The 23,175-nt window shown below is 51.2% G+C and overlaps 6 protein-coding genes across 6 annotated transcripts; 4 read left to right on the forward strand and 2 right to left on the reverse strand.

Moving 5' to 3' along the window:
- The first annotated feature begins 2,749 nt into the window (after window positions 1-2,749).
- On the forward strand, window positions 2,750-6,051 carry QC761_210120 (uncharacterized protein). The gene is made up of 2 exons (XM_062876751.1): window positions 2,750-3,831; window positions 3,894-6,051. Exons 1-2 carry the CDS (start codon window positions 3,422-3,424, stop codon window positions 5,809-5,811), a joined length of 2,328 nt encoding a protein of 775 aa, XP_062735375.1. The 5' UTR covers window positions 2,750-3,421; the 3' UTR covers window positions 5,812-6,051.
- Window positions 6,052-7,275: 1,224 nt separating this feature from the next.
- NTH1_2 (alpha,alpha-trehalase nth1) lies at window positions 7,276-10,602 on the forward strand. Its single transcript, XM_062876752.1, has 4 exons — window positions 7,276-8,013; window positions 8,076-8,139; window positions 8,207-10,073; window positions 10,132-10,602. The coding sequence occupies exons 1-4, from the start codon at window positions 7,843-7,845 to the stop codon at window positions 10,277-10,279; spliced, it is 2,250 nt and encodes a 749-aa protein (XP_062735376.1). The 5' UTR covers window positions 7,276-7,842; the 3' UTR covers window positions 10,280-10,602.
- Window positions 10,603-14,975: 4,373 nt separating this feature from the next.
- QC761_210140 (uncharacterized protein) lies at window positions 14,976-16,067 on the reverse strand (the record flags this gene model as incomplete). Its single annotated transcript, XM_062876753.1, has 1 exon — window positions 14,976-16,067. The coding sequence occupies one exon, from the start codon at window positions 16,065-16,067 to the stop codon at window positions 14,976-14,978; it is 1,092 nt and encodes a 363-aa protein (XP_062735377.1).
- A 1,911-nt stretch (window positions 16,068-17,978) lies between these two features.
- On the forward strand, window positions 17,979-18,796 carry QC761_0042410 (uncharacterized protein; the record flags this gene model as incomplete). The annotated part of the gene is made up of 2 exons (XM_062872372.1): window positions 17,979-18,294; window positions 18,463-18,796. Exons 1-2 carry the CDS (start codon window positions 18,290-18,292, stop codon window positions 18,794-18,796), a joined length of 339 nt encoding a protein of 112 aa, XP_062735378.1. The 5' UTR covers window positions 17,979-18,289.
- A 12-nt stretch (window positions 18,797-18,808) lies between these two features.
- Window positions 18,809-19,492, forward strand: QC761_210150 (uncharacterized protein; the record flags this gene model as incomplete). Its single annotated transcript, XM_062876754.1, has 1 exon — window positions 18,809-19,492. The coding sequence occupies one exon, from the start codon at window positions 18,809-18,811 to the stop codon at window positions 19,490-19,492; it is 684 nt and encodes a 227-aa protein (XP_062735379.1).
- A 439-nt stretch (window positions 19,493-19,931) lies between these two features.
- Window positions 19,932-22,113, reverse strand: QC761_210160 (uncharacterized protein). The gene is made up of 4 exons (XM_062876755.1): window positions 21,572-22,113; window positions 21,150-21,450; window positions 20,857-21,089; window positions 19,932-20,795 (listed from the first exon to the last, which is right to left on the reverse strand). Exons 1-4 carry the CDS (start codon window positions 21,769-21,771, stop codon window positions 20,111-20,113), a joined length of 1,419 nt encoding a protein of 472 aa, XP_062735380.1. The 5' UTR covers window positions 21,772-22,113; the 3' UTR covers window positions 19,932-20,110.
- Between the last annotated feature and the right edge of the window lie 1,062 nt (window positions 22,114-23,175).

Genomic DNA, 23,175 nt, shown 5'->3' on the forward strand with positions numbered 1-23,175 from the left:
TGTATCTGTTCTCATGCTATAGCTCCAATGTTCGTTCTCTGATCGTTGCCACGTTGTCATCAGGACAGTGAAGCAGTGAAGATGGACGGGCTGTCAGTAAAACGCAGGGCACCTTGAAGTCAAGAAATATGTACCTGTTCCCATGCAATCACTGGCGAGTCTGTGGGTTGGGGGTTGGGGAAAAGACAAATGGCAGTCAAGGCGTTTACATAGTGCCTCGTTGTCAGGTTGTTACCGAGGAGATGCATAGCATCTTGGGCGTGGCCAAGACGAGCAGACTGTCAGTGCGGGTGCGCTGATTTGACAGTTCTGACAACTCGGACAAGCACGGCCGAATGGACTTCATTCAAGGTAGGAATTGTGGGCGTCTTTGTTAGTCATGTTTGTAGAAATCACAGAGGAGGTCGGGAGAATTGCAGATCCAGGTAGCCTCGTATGAGAGAGAAGCACAGGAATATTTTCAGCAGAGCATGGGGAGTTTTGATTTTGATATTCTCCAAGTGTCCTCAGTCTAGGCCATCCCATCTCTTCAACATGCCAAAGGAGCCATATGCTCCTCTCTAGGATACAAAATGACACTAAACGGAGTGCGTCGAGGTAACGAACCGCTACTTCACATCTTTTCGACCTGTACAATATCCTGCCACGCGTCTTTCGGAGCATCCGGCGTTCGTACTGTTGGGGTAGGCCCGCGTTTCCAGTGCTCAAGCTTGTCGATGTGGTCCTCTAGCTGAAAACGCACCCAACCGTTAGCTATCAAAGCACGTCTTGCCTAAGGTAAGCGCATGAATATGCATCACCCAGTCACTTGCAAGGCAAGTGGTGGGTTTCGGAGTAGACTGGGGCGGTCGTTGTCATAAAAAAAAAGAATTATTCACCCACCTTCGGGAGTGAATGTTGGAGCCAATGTTCGACTGCGGATAACCTGTTCGCTGTGTTTTTCTCCCTCTTCAGCCTGTCCGTCTCTTTTTTCGCTCTCCCGATTCTGTCCTTCGCCAAAGCCTCCCAGAATTTTTGTTGAATCGTCCCTCTCCCTCTCCCTTGTGTCCTAGTTTCTCTTCCTCTTGTAGACATCGACCCCGATGCCGAGCAGCATAGAAAAGAGGACCAAAACTGGCAGGTAGGGTCTGACGGATTCAAACATCTTGGAAATGTATTTTTGAAAGGAGAGTGTATGGATGCCTGGTGTGCCGGGATAGCAATGACAACGACTGAGCGAATTGGTTGGGCAGTTTGTGGGCATGCGGGAAATAAGTTTGACGGTGGCAGGATAAATATAAATAAGGCCTGAAGGGAAAGAAAGTAGATTTTGGGGGTGAAAATTGAATGGTGACCTGCGTTGGTTAAAGTTAAATCGCGTTGGTGGCTTGGAAAAACACCCCATCCCGCGAGGTATCACAATCTGAACGAAAGAAATAAGACTGACATGGAATCACCGCCTGGAAAATAATCAACACGGTACTCGACTGTTGTTCGAGGCTCCCTGACAATCTTGAGGGCCTTATTTTCGAGTAGCCACCTCCTCTTCAAATACATGGCATGGGCATGCACATGGAAACTATCACTGCGAACAACGGCGCAATGCCAACAACGACGTGTATGCCAGGCGGGCAGACATGCTGGATCTCACAATCGGTTTTGAAACAAGAATGGGGAAGAGTTCATGTCCAGTCAGAATTCCATATGTTTCCCAAATCAAGCTAGGCCGGTGTTTCGCTTCAGGGCTTACAAAATTTCTGTTTGCCCTACCAACGTCATGAAACACTGAATTGGCGTGCGAGTTATTCATTGTCGGTCTCACCTAATAAGTACTCACTTTTCACAAGTCACCAAGCCATGTTTTGTAAGGCTGAAGCCATATTCGTTGCGGATGATTTCCATCGCAACAACTCATTCCGAGTTTGAGCAGCCCAAGGAGGTGACACGAAGCCATAAAATCAGGGCTCATTATGACTGGGAAGACTGGGATGATATCCCCACTCGGCAACCCAAGTGCAAGAAGAAATCTGTAACACAGAGAGCGAACATCAACTAGGCGTGGCCTGTACTGTCAGCCGGGCAAGCGCAGAAAAACTTCGGCCAACGACAGAGGCTTCGGACTGAGAAAGCGAAAGTTGTATTTCTGGAAGATGATCTGCATCCTGAATATCCGAGATCTAGGAAGAGAACAGCAATGAATAAGGCGTGTTTGGTGAGTTCTATTCTTAACAAGCCAGTGCGTAGGCGGCAGTGTTGTAGGTAGAGCGAACTAGAAGGCTCTTCGAAACCGACCAGCTGAGACGCGTACACAGTAGAGTCCACAATGAAACTATTGACAGACGAAGCTTTGCTGACTGGTCGGGATAGGCCGTGAAGGGGCGAGGAAGCTTGGATCCGGCACTGTGTGTACGTACCTGATCTAAAGATTCTCTAGTGACGGGGTGGATCTTCAAGCTGGAGTTGCTGGAGGCCGGTTTGAGATGGCCTGAGACAGTTACTACCCTCAGAGAGGCTTGTCTTTGTTGGTCTGACCCGAGACGTTGGAAACGGCCCAGGTTCTTGTGGCCCAGCGGGTTGTTGGGCTGCTACTTTCCCCGCCCCCATAAGCAACAGCTTTCCCGGTCTGAGGTGAGCGAGTCCCGGATTCCACTTGAGTCCAGAACTTTGCTGCGTTGCAACGGTCTGAAGCTTATTAAGTGGGGCGTTTCTATGTTACGTCAGCGCCCAGGCACACCCGTTGGCGGGGTGTGACCAACAACCTTCACCCACTGACAGGTTTATCACGATAGACAAATATTTCGAAGTCGTTTTCGACCAATGCCCTTCTCATTCAGGAACGCAGCATTGCAAACCACAGGGCTCATCATGTTGATCCGTGCTTACAAGTGTTTGGTAACGGATCTCCGTTCAGTGTTTCTGGCCACACTCGCCATGCTCCAAACCCGTCGGCTAGGAAACTGTCACGGGCCGTTGGGATGAGCTTTTCGCAGGGCTCAGACTTGGACTCATCCGATGAACTCACCCCTGGCCTTAGCTCACCGGCCTCCTTCGAAGAATGTCCCCTCGCAGCCTCTAGGCTAGCGTTGGTGGTCGGTCTGCAAGACCACCGACCTGCCGCCTAGATGGGGACCTGCTTCTTCTACGCCGATCTCACAAGGCGCGTTCCTCATAGCACACACAATACCGTCAACAAGCTTCCAGCTGGCTGGGTGATGTTGCCGCTCGATCTTTTTTTCTTCTCAATTTCCTTCTGACGTATGATCTCGTCTTCGTTAATCAGAGATATATTTCTCCGACACTTCTGGCCACTTTCGTTTGTGACACGCAGGTTGCATCTCTCGTTTGCATACCTTACCTATTTGACCCTTCACACCACACTCACTTCAATCTTTGTTTCATTGCACCTTGACTTCAAAATATAGCAGACACCTACCATCGAACCATGGGGCCGCCCTCCTTCCTTATGAGGAGCAAATCTGACGATTCCTTCTTGAGCATACTTTCCACCAAAGAGGAGAAGTCGCTTCTTCCAGCGCCAGTACACCGAAAACCAAAAATCAGAGTACGAACGCTTCTAGGCCATTGCTTATATCGTAGGGTGATATTATGGACTGCCGGCATTCTATTTCTCTTATGCTTAGCGCTTTCATCACCAGGGGGTCGCCAACGCCGCCAAAGGCTGATGGAGTTGGTGGACTTGAGCCATCAGGATGTGAGAAGCAGCGGTGGTGAGGGTGAAGCACCAACAGTTGCCAAGGACACAGAGGGTGTGATTTTTGTAGTCTCCGCGGGAGATGCGCCACAGGTTCAAGTTCAGGGGGAGCACATGCCGACCTGGTTGCGATTTAGACAGTGAGTACTCCCAGGAACAGAGGAAACATGTTGATCGCGACTTGGCGCTAACGTTCCACCAGCCTTGACGGTTTCTTCAATGGTCTCAAAGCCCTAGTGCCAGCAAACGAACACATACCGGAGTATCCCAGGAAGCCGGGTGAGGCGTCACCGTTCCCACTCACGCTATCTTACACCGGCTTGCCGACCCCGACGCCCTACGTACCTCAACCTGACTATGAATCGCCGGAATACATCTCCCAGTACCACGCCGTCGAAAAATGTTACCTCGACAAGGAACGGAGGATTCCGGTTCCCGATCTGTTTGCTTACAATGGCGTTGTCCAAGGCCAGCCAGAACCCGCCATGGGCTCGCGCAACTTACTGGGACTTCGTGACGATGTTTGCTTTGACAGATTCGGTCGATACGGGCCTTATGGCCTTGGATATAGCTTTGACGAGGGAGGTGCATTTGTTGGCACTGACACAGAGCAGGAAGGCAGCAGTACGGTTTGGGAAAAGACCGGCAAAATTAACTATGAAAACATGGACTGGGGCGATGCCCAGACGCGCTGCTACGAATCGAACAAGAAGCGCTTCACCGACCCAGCAGCACCAACAAAAACTGCAGCAGTTTCAGGCCAACTTCATCAACGGTCATTTTTGCGCAACGAGCGGCAGAAGATCCCCCGGACGGCCGTGGTCATCAGGGCCTATGTTGGGTTTCAGTGGACACAACACAACATCTTGAACTTCCGGGCCCTGATATCTGAACTGGCGCTCAAATCTGGCGGGGAATACGCCGTACACTTCCTCCTCCACGTGCGCAACAATAACGAGGCCATTTGGGCCGACCCCATGACGGCCCAGCGCATCCTGGACGAGAACATTCCCCAAGAGTTCCACGGTCTCTGCACGCTATGGTCGGAAGCCCAAATGCGCCTCTACTACCCAGGAAATTTTGGGGGCAGCTTCCAGAACCCCAGCGGTGGTGATATTCATGGTGTTTACCGCAGCGCCCATTTCCCTCTGCAGCACTTCGCCATGCAGCACCCCGAGTATGAATATTTTTGGAACTGGGAACTCGACATGCGCTGGTTAGGGAATTACTATGAGCTCTTTGATCGCCTCAGTGCCTGGGCCAAGGAACAGCCCCGTAACGAACTGTGGGAGCGCTCTGCCAAATACTACATCCCTTCCTACCACGGCTCTTGGGAGAACTTTACCTCCTTGGTGCATAATGAGACCTTGAACAGCGGACGCGAGGCCACCTACGGCCCAGTTCAGTTCCCCGGCCGCCAACCCCTCCGATCAGAACTCCGAGGCGAGAGCTTCATGCCCTCCAATTGCGATCCAAACGACAAATCCGACACCGAGTGCGGCAAAGGCGAAGAAGCCGATCTCATCACTCTGAACCCGCTATTCGACACGGAGCACTCGGGCTGGGTCTTTTCAACGGATGTCACAGGATATAAGCGCTCCTTGCCTCTGCCTCCGAGAAGATGTAGCATCATCACCGCTAGCCGGCTCTCCCGTAGATTGCTGAACACCATGCACGAGGAGACCTGGAGACTGAAGCACACCATGTTTGCCGAGATGTACCCCGCCACTATGGCACTTCACCACGGGTTGAAGGCCGTCTATGCCCCTCACCCTGTTTACTTGGACCGAGAGTGGGAGATTGAAGCGATTGACAAGGCTTTCAACGGCGGGAGGGACCACACTGCTGGCGGGCACGGTTCTCCGTTTGACTTGAACAACGAGCATAATCACAAGGGGAGCAGCTGGTACTACAATAGTGAGTTTGCTGGCTTGCTTTGGAGGAGGTGGTTGGGGTATGCGCAGTTTGATGGCCGGGGAAAGAATGGTGGACGGTCAGGGGAAGGGCAATTAAGGGGTGGGAAAGAGGAGGAGGAGAAGGCGGCTGGGACGGGCAGGTTGTGCTTGAGGAGCATGTTGGTTCATCCTATCAAGTGGGAGCATCCTAGTGAGCTGGATTGAGTTCCCAGAGCAGCATGTTTGGAGTCTTTTTTTTGATAAGGCGGGGAAGGGAGTGGCAAAGGGCTGGTTGAACCTTTGCTGTTGGGATATCCGGTAATAAGGGCTGCATAATTGGGTGGACAGGTGGCATAAAAGTAGCATTTTTTGCGGTCGTGTTTGATAATGTATATGCTTCTTTCTTTCTTTTGTTAACAAGCTAGCCGTAGTTTTGATAGGCATTGAAGCAATGTTTTCTTCCAATCGTGAAGTTGTCTAAGCAGCAGTGCTAGTGTTACAGTCTGATATCTGGGTCGGGTTGCGGCCGGCCGCCGCCATAAATGGTCTGGGCCGCCTTGTGTCTCGAGAGATATAAAATTGGCCTTGTTGCTGTTGGCAGGCAGGCAAAGGCACAGAAGGGTTGACATGTTTCAGACCTCATAATGCACGATGCTTTTCAAATTAAATTTAGTGATAGATGAGGGCGGCAAAATGGAAGGCAAACTTTCCGAAAAAAAGAAATTTCTTGATGTTGCACAAAACCTGGATCGCTAAGTACTTATACGATATGCAGAGTCCCTATGACAGAGATCAAGAGATATGCACCTCCGGCTGGGTCCCGTCAGCGGCGGCCCCGGAGGTCGGTGGTTCTTTCACCCCTGTCAGAATCCAAACCCAAACCCCTTCCGGAGCTCCCCCACGCTTTTCTGGTTCGCTGACGGCAGTGGGTGACAGCCGAGTTGTCAGTGCGAACGGACGGGGGAGAGAAGGCTGGATGGGATGGATGGCACGGATGCAATGGGAGTGGTCATGTGCTCAATTAACGCCCGTATGATGTGCATATTCGGTTAGCTGTGGGATCACCAGGAGAGAAGAGGTTTTTTTTGCTCCCGTTGAAGGTTTGCTGAATGGATGGATGGATCATGGTGAGGCTTTTGAAAGTTTTAAGTCTTTGGTCGGATGATGACCACCCCGCTTTCTTCCAGGGCGATTGGAACCGTGGGGTAAGCCTCTGGGGAGCGGCGAATGGGGTTGGGTAACGGTGTTAGTAGTGATTGCTCTAAAAAGATGAACAGATGGTGAACAGACCGATGAAGGCGTCTCCGGACTGTGAATAGAGATTGTCCGGCCGAAGCCGAGTCCGTTGGGTTTGTCATGGCTTGTCTCGAAGATATTGGCACATGTCAGATACCGAAACCCAATGATGGATATGGCTGCAGTGCTTCGTCATTGTGGACCCTGCTACCACTTGAACACTTTCGACTTGTCCTCCTCCACTGTTTTCAATCCACAGTGACATCGACATCGATTTCAAGGGAACACAGCATCAGGGGCATCCATCGAGGTGCAAGATGACGCACAACAAAGAAGACCACCCCACCGGGTGTTCGCCCAAAGGGCACACGGGACGAGGTTGGCGCAAGGCTGAAGACGCCCTCATATCCAGCTGAGGAAAACTAGATACAGATAGATAATGCATTCTATGACTGAGGCTTATCTGCTGCACCTTGGTGGTTTAGTGGCTGCTTTTTTTTCGATGACCCCGTGATCGCAGTGTTGGGACTCCCAATTTCGGACCCTCCTTGCTTCCCTGGTCGGCGGACAGGGCAGCTGTGGCACACCCACCTGCATCCGCGCCTGCAGCATAACCACCTCCACCTCCACCTCCTGCCCGCACACTCCTCAACACCCAACGTAAAGGCCGCCTTGTCTGAGACGCAACCCTCTCTCAGCAACGCCGCAGCTGTTCTTCACATCATCTTCCAACCTTATCTCCTTTTCCTCTTTTTTCTTGTTTCCTTAGCCTCTCTGGGATAGAACAGACAGACGACGACAACCGAGCGAGTTCCTGCGGCAGACGGCAGCACTCAATCTGTTGTTTTAGCGTTCAGCCACTCGCATCAGAGCCCGAAGCACAAGCCAGCCCGTCCTTGTTTGCCAGAGCTCCCCCTACCTCACCTTACCTCACTCTTTTCAGCAGAAGCTTGACTTCGTCTTTTGCTCCCGTCCTCTGTAATCCCTCGAGTCCTCGATACTCAAACAACGACTGCCATCATGCCTATCATCCCGACCACAGAGATTACACCACCTGCCCCGCCACCGGGCCCTCCCCGAAGCCGGGGCTCGACTGACGAAGGCGTTTTCGACGATGCCAGGACCTACTACACCGCCGATGAGCGCCATCTGAACACCCGGGCGGGTGCCAGAACCCGCACCTACTCACAGGTATTTTCTGCTTGTGCTCATGGAGATGACCAATGTGGCTGACCAGCATTGGGCTGCAACAGAACAGCTTGTTCAAGCAAATGGAGCGGATGGGCCTGAAGGAGCCTTACCGGAGAGGCAGTCATGGTGAGTATTCTGATATTCCCCAATTTTCGAAACACATTACGAGCTGGTGCTGACAATGCTGTCTCAGACGAATCCACCATTCCACATTCTCGTCGATTCCTTATTCAAGTCGAACCTACTCTACAGAGCTTGCAGTCACAGGAGGATACCGATGGGAACATGCAAATCACCATTGAGGACAATGGCCCCAAGGTTCTTACACTCCGCACTGCGGCGTCTAATGGGCACAACAGATTCGATATTCGAGGTACATACATGTTGTCCAACCTGCTCCAGGAGCTCTCTCTCGCCAAGGAGTACGGCCGCAAGCAGATTATCCTCGATGAGGCCCGCCTGAACGAGAACCCTGTCAATCGTCTTTCGCGAATGATTCGTGATCACTTTTGGGAGGGACTCACTCGCCGCATTGATGCCTCCAGCATTGAGATTGCGGCGCGGGATCCCAAGGACTGGACAGACGACCCGAGGCCACGCATCTACGTTCCCCGGGGCGCTCCTGAGCAATACGAATACTACACCAAGGTGGCAGAGGAGAGGCCTGAGCTCCGGCTCGATGTGCAGCTCCTGCCAGAGAAGATTACCCCTGAGCTGGTTCGGGATATGAATTCCAAGCCCGGTCTGCTCGCGGTCGACATGGAGGAGGAAGTCGATCCCAAAACAGGAAAGAAGACGCTCAAGGGCCGACCATTCGTCGTGCCAGGAGGTCGCTTCAACGAGCTTTACGGCTGGGACAGCTACATGGAGTCTCTGGGTCTGCTGGTGCACGACAAGGTCGACTTGGCCAAGTCTATGGTACAGAACTTTTGCTTTTGCATCAAGCACTACGGCAAAATTCTCAATGCCACCCGATCCTACTACCTCTGCCGGTCACAACCTCCTTTCCTGACCGACATGGCGCTCCGGGTGTACGACAAGATCAAGCACGAGCCAGGTGCTCTGGAGTTCCTCCGGACGTCTATCTTGGCCGCCATCAAGGAGTATCACAGCGTATGGGTGGCTGAGCCGCGTTTAGACCCCGTCACAGGTCTTTCACGGTACAGGCCCGAGGGTCTTGGTGTTCCTCCTGAGACGGAGGCTGGCCATTTCGTTCATATTTTGGAGCCCTACGTCGAGAAACATGGCTGCACCTTTGAGGAGTTTGTTGAGGGGTACAACAATGGCAAGATCAAGGAACCCGAGCTCGACAACTACTTTATGCACGATCGTGCTGTCCGTGAGTCGGGCCATGATACGACTTACCGTTTCGAGGGTTGCTGTGCCGACCTTGCCACGATCGACTTGAACTCTCTCCTCTTCAAATACGAAACCGACATTGCGCGCACCATCCGAAATGTGTTCCACGACAAGCTTGTCATTCCTGCTGAGTATTGCGTGGGCAATATGGAGCCCAACCACGTCGAGGCGTCTGCTATCTGGGACCGCCGCGCCAAGCGGAGAAAGTTGGCCATTGACAAGTACCTTTGGAACGAGCAGGAGGGTATGTACTTTGACTACGACACTGCGAACCGCAAGCAGTGCTCGTACGAAAGCGCAACGACCTTTTGGGCACTCTGGGCTGGTGTTGCCAGCCCCAAGCAGGCCGCAGCCATGGTTACCAAAGCCCTTCCCAAGTTCGAGGCTGTGGGGGGGTTGCTGTCCGGTACTGAGGAGAGTCGTGGTGAGATTGGCCTGGAGCGACCTAACAGACAATGGGATTATCCCTATGGCTGGGCGCCACAGCAGATTTTGGCGTGGACGGGGTTGTATCGGTACAGCTTCACAGAAGAGGCCGAGAGACTGGCGTACAAGTGGCTGTTCATGATTACAAAGGCGTTTGTTGACTTCAATGGGGTGGTGGTGGAGAAGTACGACGTGACAAGGCCTATTGATCCGCACAGAGTGGACGCCGAGTATGGAAATCAGGGGCTGGACTTTAAGGGTGTTGCCAAGGAGGGGTGAGTTCTGATTCTTCCATGTTGGGGTGCTGAGTATAATGACTAACAAAATGATTAGATTCGGCTGGGTCAACGCGAGTTATGTGTACGGCCTACAGATTGTCAATGCTCACATGCGGAGAGCCCTGGGAACGCTCACGCCGTATGAGACTTTTATCAGGGCCGTGGAGGAGAATAGGGCAAAAGCATTGGCGGAGTTGGTGTAAATTCTTTAACTGTCAACAATAAGAATGGAAAGAGAGGAGGGAGCAATGGATGGGTTTTGGGGAAGAGAAAAGACGACTAGAAATTGTAGAAGGTTGCATACCTATCCTAAAATGAAGATATCCCAGACGAGACCACCGGTATTGGCAGAGTGGCGATGATCCAGCAAGGGTTTTGGTTGTGGTCGGTGAAATGATGAGAATGGAGGCATGATGGCAAGTGTGAGAGGGCATGAGACAGCCTGGTGGACAGTGAAGTGGATGTTAGCTGAGGGTCCAAGGTGCTTTGCACAATGCCAACACCTAAAGAGAGCTTGATGGTATAGTAGGGGTGGTATGTGAAACCCACATTGGAGATGTATTCAAGCCTCTCGAAGAGGTCCTCTTGTCAGGATGTATTGTGAGCTTGATAGTTTCTATCTCTCAAAAGCTTCCTCTAAGTCATTTCACATCTCTCTCTTGTTTGCTCGGTGCTTTACCTTTATAGCTCCTATCTAGCTATATCTAGACACCTTGCGGCCTCCACTCTGTCCAGATGCACCATGGCCTCTTCATCTACCATCCCATCATTATATAGATATCATGTGCAGCTGCCCAATCTGTTAACATCGTCATCGGCAGCCGCCGACGAAATTTACATGATCGATGACAGCCAGAGATGATTTCGACTCCAGCCGCTCAACACTTCATCTGAGCTTTTATTAACTTATCCGTTATAGCGATTGCAGCCGTTCGTTGCCTCGGCGACTGTGGACGAAAATGTAAATATGCCCCCTTTTCGCTTTTCGATTGCAGGCGATAAGAGGCGATTGCGGACGATAAGCTTACGATACAATGATGCCCTCCCCATTATTCCCACGCTTTTGGTTGCGGAGAATTAATAGATTCGGTTGCAGCCGCTTCAGCAGCAAGAGCATTATGGCATCAAGACAACACACCCAGTGAAATGCAACAAAGAGTTTGAAGAAACTCCTGACGGATGCTAGTAGTAACCTTACTAGGTAGCTTTTCTAAAGACAATTCTACTGCTCCTGCCTCTTCGATTTTGCCAGACGAATTTCGTCTGCAGCTGCTTAGCTGTCAGGTTGACGGCAAAGGGAAGAGGAAAGAAAGAGACATTAAGAAAACACAGCCGGAGATTTCCCTTTTCTTCTCCGATTGATGATAGTTAATATTTCGATTGCAGCCGCTGGTATTTCGGTCACAGCTGCTGATATACCTAGATAATAAATAAAGCTGGGATGAAGGACTATCTACTGTTGTACTCGGGACCGCACGCTCTCGATCGAGTGAGATTGCTGCTACCGCAGTGGAGGGCAGACGAAAAAGACGTGATGCTGCTGATGAACAATGCTAGCGCATAGGGAGAAGCAAACCTAGGGCAGTTACCTTCTCATGGAGCAGGATAGTCGGCCAAGAAGAAAAGAAGGATGTGGTATTGTTCGGGTCGGTGAACTGGAAAGCAAGAGTGGGAGAGGTCTCTGATAGAGTACTCTGGTCCACAAAGTCGCTCGAGTGGAATTGCTGCTGTTGCGCTAGAGAGCAAACGATGATGAATAATGCTAGAGCGAGGAAGGGGAGCGGGTGAGAGTAGGGGGAGGGGAAGGGTTGTATTCCAGTGCCCAACGCCACATTCCAGAGCATAAAGTGAGTGATCTTTAGTGGACTTATCTTTGCAAAACAAAAAAACATAAGTTGGTCTGCTGTTAAACATTGGTATTTTAATATGGTGAACCACTATACATTGTGAAGTTATCCAAGCCCTTATCGTTTTAACCGTTTACAGATATTTTTACATATTTACTTAACTATTTCCAGACGTTATGCATATCTAGTTAAGCGTTTACAGACGTTTTATATATTTATTTAGCCATTCGCAAATACGTATCAAATTTACTTAACCCGTTTGCTAGCGTTATGCATATTTGGTCAGCTATTTAGAGACGATTCATATTATTTAGCTAACTGTTTGGAGCTGCTTAACATTCATTTGGAAATTATTTAAATATAAATTTCGATGCGTCTACTAATGCTTTTTTTTCCGTCTCAAGCCGCTTAGCTATTCATCTAAGCTTATATTATACTTTCTTCTTTAAGCATCTAAGCAAACACACTTTGACGATGGCATCAGCTTTTCTATCTAAGCTCAATATTGAACATGTTAGTTCGGAAAATCTTATATTTTTAAAATAATATGGAATTGATGTCTATCAACAGCTCACTGCTGTTTGCAAAATAGCGTAGTAAATACACAAGTAAATATAACGACAAAAGGCGTTAGGTCTCAAGTATTCAAGTCATAATGCAGAGAATTATCCATAGGCTCATAGATCTAAGATTAAAGCTTTAGAATAGTTTTTGCAAAATCCCAAGGATAAGCAGCATTTTCAAAAGCTTCAAACTGCAAATATAAAGGACACAAGATATGTGACGAGATGTAGAAGATATGCCAGCAAGCTTTTCTGGAGGAGATAAGCTATGAAGCATAGTAAAGTTGGACTTGTAAATAAGACTCTGTTGTTTTGTTATTGCTTCTAGTAAAAAAAGTTCAAATCTAGAAGATATATCACCTACATGTGAAAAAAATGAAAAAATGAAAAAGGTCTTGAACAGACCTCTGGAAAAAGCTATTGCTGTCACGGTCAGACAATCGATTACTGATTTAAAGAAAAATAGCTATTACTACGGACGTTTTCGCGATAAGTAGAAGCGCGGATGCATTCGTCGATATAGTTGCTCACTTTTAAGCCAAAATTAACTTGCGATATGTTTGAGAATAAAATACTTCTGGTATTTCCAAATAAAGCAAAAATAAGATAAGCGATTGAGGTGCGGTGTTGCTTTTGCCTCGTTCGTGGCCCAAACACTCATTGCCGTCTCGGGCACCTCCATTGGGTACGCAGGCGAAGAATGTATCTCCCGCAGTGACTGCATTCGGCCCTGAAACCAAAAGCAGTCTCGCTAGGAAAAGGGCGGTAACCAGATTGTCTCACGTAAAGTTCACCATTACATAAGACAACTACTCCATTGTCACGAACTGTGATGCTCACAGTTAAAAGCCGGTGAAGGTCTGACCCATACAGGTAAGCAGCTCCAGGTTAAAAAGAGCAACCTCATCTGAAGGGGTTCATCTCCACAAGGTTGAACCTTGTACCTTGTACCTCGACACAACAGAAGGTGGTAGAGCAGATACCTAGGCATTCATTTTCTCCCCCTTCCACCCGCGAAGAAAGCTAAATGTCTATGAGCTCATAGCATATTGGAGGTGAGACAGATAGATTTTGAACAATCCTTGAGCCACATAACCTGAAGCTTCCTACCCAGCTTTTGATGCCTTGAAGCAGAATTCCCTGGCGTAGCAGTCAGTTTGGTACCGCATGAAGACCTTGGGCATTATCGGGATCTGAGGTTTCTCTCCTGATTTGCGTTACGACCAACGACCAGTTCTGGTCTACCATACACAGCTTGACCAGGACCAGCAATTCACTGCACCAATCACTACCTCACTCACAACCATGGCGAGATTGGCGTCCATCAGCACAACTAGCACAAAGGGATCTGCCCTCGCCGCGAGAGTAACCCTCTGCGGCGTGGAATGGGGACTTCAGTTGAGACTCTTCAGCTTTACAAGCACAAAGACCGCAAGAGGTACCACCAGTCGAGGCCTAGAAGATTCAACTGATCCATCAGCTCGAACCAGGCCGTCAAGTCAACGAGGTACTGCAGCAGTCCCGTGATTCCCCGCCCACGTCACAGACAGCACATACAACGAGGAGGACCAGGTCATCAGAGAGACCAAAGCCAGGATAGGGGCGAAGCAGCAAAAGCTGGCAGGCCTGGAGGAAAAGGATCAGCGCATGGCGGATGAAATCACACGACAGAACATTGAAATAGAAAGAAGGCTAGCCGGACTGGAGTGTCCTGTTTATGATCGCTATTACGGACAACCTCGAGCTCGTATCTAAGTATCGGCAGAGTACATGGGTAGGTTGCCTAACCACGCACACAGCTCTTCATTCCTTAAGCTCTTAGCTGACCATCTTTGAAGTTTCATTAGCCCCTCTCGCGATCATAACTCACCCTCGGCGGTTCACATCCACTTCGGGGAAGAGAAGGCGCCATGATATCAACAACCAGGCGCCGAATTGCTCAACAAAACCCATAATAAATGGACGAAACGGGGAACTTCACACAACAAAGGGATCTCGATAGCAAATAAAACAGAGTACAAGTCTGCCTGCTTTCTACTTACACCCCCTTTGACCGGATAATATTTCGTATCAATAAAAGGACAAAAGATATCAATAATAATAAAATAAGAAAAGATCCTGCTCATAACCCGTCACAAATAAACATACTCCCTTCTGTTGGGCATCTTTCTCGATCCTCCATATCAACCCAATCTTGTTTACCCTTCTCCAGAAAGAACCGAAGCAAGAAAAAAAAAGAAACGAAGCAAAGGGGGACAAAAAGTGGTATTCAACTTGGTTACACACACACACCAAACACCAAACCCCATCAGCATACCAAACATCCAAAGGGGTAGTAGTAATCGAATAGGAAACGACACAAACCACAAGTCCTTCTTGATCAAAATTCTCATCAAACACCCTTTCTTTCAAGAAACCAAAACAAAAACGACATGGATATCAAAAACTGCAAAGCATGAAAAAAAAAAAAAAAGAGAAATAAAGAGAGATTAAACCGGACTTTGCGGCAAACTAGCCCCCACCATCAACCCCCCCCTCAAATCCCCACTCCCTGTCCTCCTCAACGCCTGGCTCATCGTCTCAATACTCAACTCCCCGCTCACGGTCGGCCCCCCCGCCGCACTCAACCCCAAAGGCGGGATGCTATGTCCCATCAAACTCGTCGGGCTACCGAGCGGCTTCCTCGCCGGGCTGAGCTCCAACCCCTTCACACTTCCACTCTTACTGCCCGGATCACCCGCTGATGACGACACCGGCGACCTGATTGGGGAAGGCGACCGGTTGGCGTTGTTGTTGAGCGAGGTTAGCGAGGTCAGTCCGGGGATGTGCATGCTCTCCCTGCTGCCGGCTACTCCGCCAAAAGACTGCTGCTCGGCTTGTACTACATCCGCAAACGAGATGAATGACAGCCTGCGGACGTCAGTCGTGTCAAGACTGCCGTAGTTGCTTGCGCTGTCGGGGTTGGTGGGGCTGTTGCCTCGGTCAAGGGAGAAGGCCGCGAGCTCGTCGACCCATGTTGGCTCGTTGTAGCCGCCGCCGCCGCCGCCGGTGACGGTTACGGCGGCGGGCTGATGGGAGGCGTGTGTGATGATCTCGACACTATCTGGGTTAAGGTGGGTGTCTGTGATGGCTTCGGAGGAGGCGTCAAGGACGGGCGGGATGTAGTTCTCGGTCTGAATATGGGAGGGGATCGCAGGGGAGGTTGGGAGCGCGACGGCGGACTCTTGGACGTTGCGCTCAAAGATCTGGCTGCCCGCTGGGGACGCAAGACGTGGAGAAGAGGCGAAGGGTCGGCTGGGAGAGGACGGGGTGTAATGGATGTGTTCTGTGCGGATAGGAGAGGCAGCGGTTCGTCTTGTTGGCGAGAAGGTTGTTTCATTAGTAGACGGTGATGCGACTGTTTTGGAGGTCGATTTGATGACGTCTTCTACTTTTTTCTTGCCGAACCCAAAGAGACCGCGCTTCTTGGTCTTCTTCTCATCTCCATCCGCGCGCGGGGTCGCATCGTTTGAGCTTGGGATGGGCTGAGTGGGAAAAGGGACGGGTTCCCCAGTAGAGATGGTTGCTGAAGCTCCGGCCATGGTTGCGATTTGCGAGTTTCGTCTTGGAGTTCGTAGAGAGTTTGGAGAATGAAGCGCAGGTCGAAGTTGGTCGCGATTCGGGGCTGTTGGCAGGTTAAACGGGGGAGCACCAGGTGGATCAATCCCAGTGGGATGGCTACTTGGTGGAGTCAGGGACCTTGGTGGATTCGTTCGATAAAGCTTCCAAGTCTTCTCTGAGAATCTGGATGCGACGCCAAACCAGGACGTTAGCAAAACACAGCCTCAGCAAGTCGTCTGAATACGTGGTTATTGAAATTTTGTCAATCTCGGCAGAACGTTGCGGTGGGGGTAAAAAGCAAGTGTCGCGATAAAAAAAGAGACGGCCTGTGAGCAATGCGAATTTCCCGATTCGCCGCGAGTATATCGATTGTGAAGTGGTCTCCGCCGACGAGACCAATGGAGCAGAAGACAGGAAATGGGGATGCGGTCATACCTGATCACGGCTGGCGGTGCGACGCAGAAAGAAACAGCTGAGCAAGACGAGGCAGTCGGGAGCGTCTGGAATTATCTGGCGCGGCGCATTCGGGCCCAACTCTGCTCCCGTTGACCCGTTGCTATGCTGCTATGCTACCGTGCGGGTTGCGAGAGCAGCAACGAGAGCTGGAGGTTTGGGCAGCTTCTATTTGAAATGTCGGGTGGGCGCAAAAGCTGTTTTTAGCGGACGGGACGGTAAACAAGTTCAAGGGCTGACCGGTTGTCCTCGTCGTCGGGTCTGGGCCTTTTGCCTTTGTTCTTGTGAGTCTTGGGGATTGTGATGTCGGGCGGTTGCCGAGGTGCGCTCAAATCGTGATCAGCAGGGAATGACGATGCTTGAGCTCGACGAGTCTACACAGAAAGGAGGGGAGAGCCGGACCGGGGTTTTAAGACGTAATGCCGTCCCACGCCGGCGCTGCCAAGATCTGATTGGAACCTGGAGGAATGTGTCTTCCTTCTTGTTTTGGGTCCGAGAGGGATGTGATGGGCATATCTATTTGGACTTTTTGTATCATACAAATGCGCCGACCGTCCGACCCTTTTAAGCTATCCCCTCCCTTTCCTTCTAGTAACCTACCCTTCGTGCAGTCAGTCAGCGAGCGAGCATTGAGGCCACCCCTGACCAGACTGCTGTGCATGGCCGTGGCGGCGGCTCGGCACCAGCCAAAGCAGGAACTGGAAGACTCGGTACATGATGTTCAACAGGTTTTTGGCGTGACAAAGTCAAGTGATGTTGAGTGGGCAAAAAGCCCGCTAGGCCAAGTTTCCCGGCTGATGGACGAGCAGAGACCCCTCCTTCTTTGATCCCTCGACCCTCGACCCCTAACTGTCCGTGAGAAGGGAAAAGGAGCTCAAGCTGGAACTGGGCATGCCCGATTTGTCTGTCTCTGCGACATGTGCGAGGTTCAAAGACACAGGGACGGCAAGCGATTGGTGCGATCCAGCCATTGTGTTGCATAAGTCACTGTCTCTGTCCAAGCTTCCCAATGGTGGGGTTGTGACCGATAAGGGGGCAGTCACAGTCAGGCAGCTTACAAGCTGGTTGCTTTTATTTGGGTCTTTTTGTTGAGATTTTGAAATGCTGGAGCACTAGTATTATCTTTGTTGTAATGTTTGCGGACTTACATCAGCCGATAGAGGGTAAACAATGGTGGCTGGATATAAGGTGATGGTGATAGCCTGATGTGCCCCTCACCAGTCACATTGAGATACGGCACTCTCACACGAACTGGCCGGACTATTTTTGAAGGGATGAAACCAATACCCCTGAGATGAGCCGTTCGTATCAACTACAGCCTGAAGAATTCCCGTGTACAGTGAGGCAGGTGATCCTTCCCGTCAGGAGTAAGGCGCACATAAATTGAGGGACCAGATGTTTTCTGGAAGTCTGCAAACTGTGTACCAAATGTCACGTTCAACAGGTGCTATCTGAGAAACTTCGTAAGGGTACTGACATTCCCCCCCTGTCAGCCGCCGCGCCAGCTTCGCGGACGGTCATTTCCTTTTGCTTTAATTCTCTATGCGACCAGGCATCACACAAATCAGGGTCTCGGTATGCTCGGCGCCGCAACCACGCGAGTGGCTTACGTAGCTGTTGTCTTTAACCACTGGGACGCGTATAGCGTTTTACTTCATGTGTTCTGCCTGGCAGGTAACATCATAAAATTCCGGTCTCTTCAGACCTGCGACAGCGCTGTTCTGGGAGATGAAGCTGACCGATTTTGAGCATGGTGTAAGTGGGATACGTTACCAAGTGAAATTGCTAGGATGCCTAGCTAAAGACTAATGCCGAGCCGAGACTCTATTCTTGGGCTTGTTTGCTTTGTCGAATTCCTAGGCCCCAGTTACATATCCCAAGCAAACCGCTCCCGTGACTGACAGTCCGGCGGTCTCGGAGCAGGTTGACCGGAGCCGGCTTACTCCACCCGGGGCCCGGGTCTGGGGAAATGGTGGAGATCGACCCGGGCTCAGGGGTGATTGGTTTGACCGTCCCAAGCTGTCGAGCCAAGCCCAAAGCATTGACCTCAGGCGACCCAAAAGTTCAGTTGAACCACGTGACCGAGCTTCCAACAGCTGCCGGGCTCAGAAAAAGTTATCGCGACTCCAAATCGCCCAGCTACCCGGCCGATGAGAAGGAGGAGAGGGGACCGCCGCCGCACGACATAACCACCACACCTCCGACCCCATTCCCGACGACGTGCACCCACTTTCTCTTGTCGGCCATTTCAGTCTAACCCTCCGTCAAAATGGAAGCAACCCTCTCCCGCCCAGCAGCTCGCTGCTGCTGTCTCCTCAAGACCACCACCCCTTCCACATCACGACTCCTCCGCCTCCCAAGTAACCAGCAACAAACCCGCCAAAAGTCCACCCGCGCCCGCCACAAAGCCTCCCTCAACATCCCCCCTCACCCCTCCTTCCTCTCCAACCCACTAGCATCATCCCAGACAGGATCAACAACCCTAATCTTCAACCCCCCCTCCTCCGCCCCCTCCGTCTTCCAGACCCCCTTCAAGTTCCTCCCCAAATCCGACCCCCGCCGCCGCGCCACCCTCGCCAAGAACCTCTTCTCCTCCTCCGTCACCACAAACTTTGCCTCCCAGCCGGTAGACGTCTCCTCCCTCCCCACCATTTTCGACGACCGGTCCCCCGCCACGGCCCCCAAGAACCACTCCCTCACAAAAGAGGACGTCGAGGAGATGCGCCGGCTGCGTCTGGCCGACCCGATAAAGAACTCAGTCTTGAACTTGGCGAGGCAGTTTGGCTGCAGCGTCATGTTCGTCATGATGTGCGTCCAGGCCGGCAAGGAGCACAGAGACAAGGTTCACGTCGAGCCTCACGCGGCGGCGAGGGAGAGGTGGGGTCCCAAGAAGAGGCAGGCCAAGGAGGAGAGGAAGAGGAGGATGGAGATGTTGATGAGGGGAGAGATTTGAAAGCCTGGATCAAGGCCAAATCAAGGCAAAATCAAGGGGTGTATATACAAAGAAAGCGAGGAGCCGGTTTCGAAAAAGGGTATCTTGGCGGAATGTTTGTCTCATTCGGAGGAGGGGAATGGAAGGAAGGGGAAATAGCATTTCTGTACGATAGGGACACATCACATGATTCTCTCTCTTTCTCTCTCTCTTTCTCTCTCTCTTGGTTGGGGATATACAAAAAAGGAGGCTTCACTTTTTCTGGGAATCATAGAAACGCGGAGACGACGAACCTCTGATACCACAATACGGGTTGAGTGGGTTGATGTGTGGATGGACGAGCAAGCAAAACATACCCCAGGGCGCAGGCAGTTGTAAAAACAAGCACAAAAATGTTCAAATGAGCAGCTCGGCCACGGCTGTCATCGTGCTGAATCAAATTTGTATAATTCAGTAAATATACTTTGTACCAATGTGCCTCCCCTGGGTGTTGAATCACTTGCCCCGCTGGATACTACCACCTGTAGAGAGAGGTACTGTCAATCTCACCCTGTGCACCACCGCCGCCCTTCCCCCAATGACAGCGCTGATATATAAATATCCCAGACTCTAAATTAACAACGCAGTAACGCTCCCTTTCTATGCTGCCTCCTTCCCCTTGCCCTTGTTTTTACCCCTCCAAGAACTAATACTGTCCTCATCCTTCCAATCGCTGGTCCCATGCCTGTCCAGCTCGTAATCACCCTGCCCAGGAATGACTCGTGAGCACCATCCACACCAACTCCTCCTCTTACCTTGAACCTCCCTTCCCAATACCTCACCCTTCAGCCTCTCCTCGTCCCATTCTGGCACGCAAGCCCCAACCTTGACCCTTTTGACCGAAATCTTCTTCATAACGCCCCCGATACCCTCGACTTCGTGTCTCACGTACCCAACCTTCATAGCTGGGGATGGCGTCCTGCGCATGTGGTCTGACCCTGAGCTCAAAAGTCCCCCCAAAGTATTAGAACCGGAGCCGCCTGTCGCATTGCTAGCCAAGCTACTGAGACTAGCATTGCTGGCAGCAGATAGACCCGACGCCATCGTCGAAGTAGAAGCACTGCTATCACTTCTAGAACCGAGCCCTGCGCGAAGCCGGTCCTGTTGAAGCTGCTGGTCTGCCGCCTCCCGAGCGGCCTCGGCATCATAGTCCGTTTCCTGCTCAACCTCACGGGCGCCGCAGCACTGCGAGTTACGACCGCACTGGACCCCGCGGTCACCATCACCGATACCCGTTCCTAAACCACTGAGGACATCGGTGTATTGGTTGCGCCACTTCCAGACGCTGCCACGGAAAACATGTGTTAGCATGTGGAATTTGTGACGGGAGCGTGTGCCAACTATACCTTTGGTAAGTGTTATCGTCGTTTCTGATAGACCTTCCGCACGGGAAACACAGCCAGACCCCAGAGGAGCCGCATTGGCAGATGGCGCGCTGCATATCATCCGAATCGATGCGGACCTCGGGGCGCATTGGGGGCTTGACAAGCTGACCTAGGGGTGCCGTGACGCATTTGGTGCAGAGACGCCGATGTCGATCTCGGAGCACGATCTGAGCAGGTGGTTTGATAGCGCAATTCTGGTATTGATACAGTCAGGGGGTTATTGCAGCGGTTAAGATCAAGCTTTGCGAACTCACCCTGCAAACGATTGTCCCACATCGTCGACAAGGTCCCACCATGTCTCGTGCACATTGCCCTGATTTGCCCTGGAAATCCGTCCTTGCGGAGGAATCTTGCCCGTAGTACCAGTTGGCAGAGCGCGCTCGAAAGCGTAGTGTGTCTTGCGGGTCAACAGTGACGCCTTCAAGAGAGCATCGAAGCGACGAGTTGATCAGTCCTCTGCGATCCTGCAGCAGAGCGCTATGTAATATGTGGCATGTGCGGGAGAGGCTGTCGAGGGAGTTCAAGTCCAGGTTCCTGGCCACTGATTGCGCGATCCTGGAACCAGTCAGTACTTCCTCAACCCCCTCGATACGCCGCCGAGGGGAAGGGTTGGTGATGGTCTTGAAAGGACGACGTGTTTGAAAAGATTGAAAAGAAAGGGTGATTGCCGGCCTACGGATAACATCCCAAAGCCTTGGTCATAAGGTGGTCCTGATTCAGAACCTCCTTGACGGCATACTCATGAGCCTCCTGGTTGTCCTTCTTATCTGTGCTAACACCTTTCGCCTGGTGAGCTTGAGCTTCAGTGGCATTCCACACCTGCCCATCTCTTTGGGACTCGATGTCCTCGTCGTCCAATTCAACAAAGACAGCCATTGTGAGAGATCGCGCTCAGGGGAAGGAAAAGGGGTGGTATCGGGTTCAATGATGATATCGGCGCGATAGCGATGATGCGGTGACCAGGAGGGTTCTCAAAGACCCGGAATCGGAACGGGAGATCGAGGAGTTGCAGGCAAGGCACAGGGAGGGAACGCACAAAGATAATAACAGGGGAAAAGAAGAAACGTATCACTGAAGAGGAAAGGATAGATGTGCCATTATCAAGCCATGAATGTAACTTCTGGCAACATAATATAAGTTGATGCCAGTTTGACGTGTTCACCAAGCAACGCTTGTAGCTTCCAGGTAGAACGAATCGTTGTTTGGGGGAGGAGCCAGCCAACCCCGGTAGGGACCCCACTCTGGGTAAACGACCCCGGCACCGGGATGCAGGAGCAGCTAAAACTACCCCACCTTGGCCAACTGCTAAGGATTGGCGGGGTATTTGCCCACGTCACTATCACGACCGTTGCTGCACCTGGGCATGTGACGTTTGCGACTTTTCTGGATCTGAACGCCATTGAGAGATATCTTCAAGACTATGATGGATTAGACGCAAAAAAACTCTGCCGGGGCACGTGGCTCACGCCCCGGAGGAACATTGCTGTTGCGTACAGCTGTTACGTACCTTGGGAAATCTACCCCTCATAGCTCTTGCCTAGGTGTTGGTACGGGAACCTACTATCCATATTGAGTTTTTCGAGACCCGACAGTCTGGAACATCCTTTCCCCAGTGAGGCATCCCCTAGAATCACGATCGTCCTGGCGCCGGGAACAATCCACGTTGTTCTGCGCGTCGAAGCTTCGAACTTGGCCCCCTACGAAACCCCATGTCTTGATGGGGGCACATGACCGAGTCTTTTGAATTCTTCACCGCACCACTCTGATTCACCGCATCATGGTACAGTTCTTCCTTACCTTGTGTTATGTTGCCAATGATAAGTCATGGCTAGAGCAGGTCCAGTAATATGCTGGGCTGGATACCCCCTCCGTCAGGTATGTCCAAAACAGATGGATATCTCCTCTTGCTTGATCGCGCGAAAGGGCCAACATGTGATTTGTAGACCATGCCTACAGAGATCATTCTTGAACGAAAGGTTCTAAAGGGACATCTGGGCCAGCGTTGTCAATACGGGATAAACTACCCGCCATTCTCACCTGGCATTGAAAGCCTCTGTGCCTCTCGCATCAAATCGACTAAATCTTCTTATCAGTAACCACTCCCAAAATCTGAATCAACTGGGAGTTAAGCAACGCCACAGTCGATATCCATCACCGTTCATCGTGCTCATGTGGTTACACAGCAGAGATTTGGTACTTATCAGCTTACTGGACACAATCTTTTACCCGCAAACAGCTTACCGTGCAGGTCGAATGCCATGTTGTTGGACCAGAGCCGTC

The sequence above is a fragment of the Podospora bellae-mahoneyi genome, chromosome 2 (genome assembly GCF_035222275.1).
Source record: "Podospora bellae-mahoneyi strain CBS 112042 chromosome 2, whole genome shotgun sequence".
Classification (NCBI taxonomy): domain Eukaryota; kingdom Fungi; phylum Ascomycota; class Sordariomycetes; order Sordariales; family Podosporaceae; genus Podospora; species Podospora bellae-mahoneyi.

Coding starts and splice junctions, on each gene's coding strand:
- NTH1_2 (XM_062876752.1), top strand. CDS start 7,843: ATGCCTATCATCCCGACCACAGAGATTACACCACCTGCCCCGCCACCG. Junction 8,014..8,075: donor GAACCCGCACCTACTCACAG/GTATTTTCTGCT, acceptor GGGCTGCAACAG/AACAGCTTGTTCAAGCAAAT. Junction 10,074..10,131: donor AAGGGTGTTGCCAAGGAGGG/GTGAGTTCTGAT, acceptor CAAAATGATTAG/ATTCGGCTGGGTCAACGCGA.
- QC761_210160 (XM_062876755.1), bottom strand. CDS start 21,771: ATGGCTGTCTTTGTTGAATTGGACGACGAGGACATCGAGTCCCAAAGA. Junction 21,451..21,571: donor AAGGCTTTGGGATGTTATCC/GTAGGCCGGCAA, acceptor GACTGGTTCCAG/GATCGCGCAATCAGTGGCCA. Junction 21,090..21,149: donor GTGGGACAATCGTTTGCAGG/GTGAGTTCGCAA, acceptor TATCAATACCAG/AATTGCGCTATCAAACCACC.
- QC761_210120 (XM_062876751.1), top strand. CDS start 3,422: ATGGGGCCGCCCTCCTTCCTTATGAGGAGCAAATCTGACGATTCCTTC. Junction 3,832..3,893: donor ACCTGGTTGCGATTTAGACA/GTGAGTACTCCC, acceptor ACGTTCCACCAG/CCTTGACGGTTTCTTCAATG.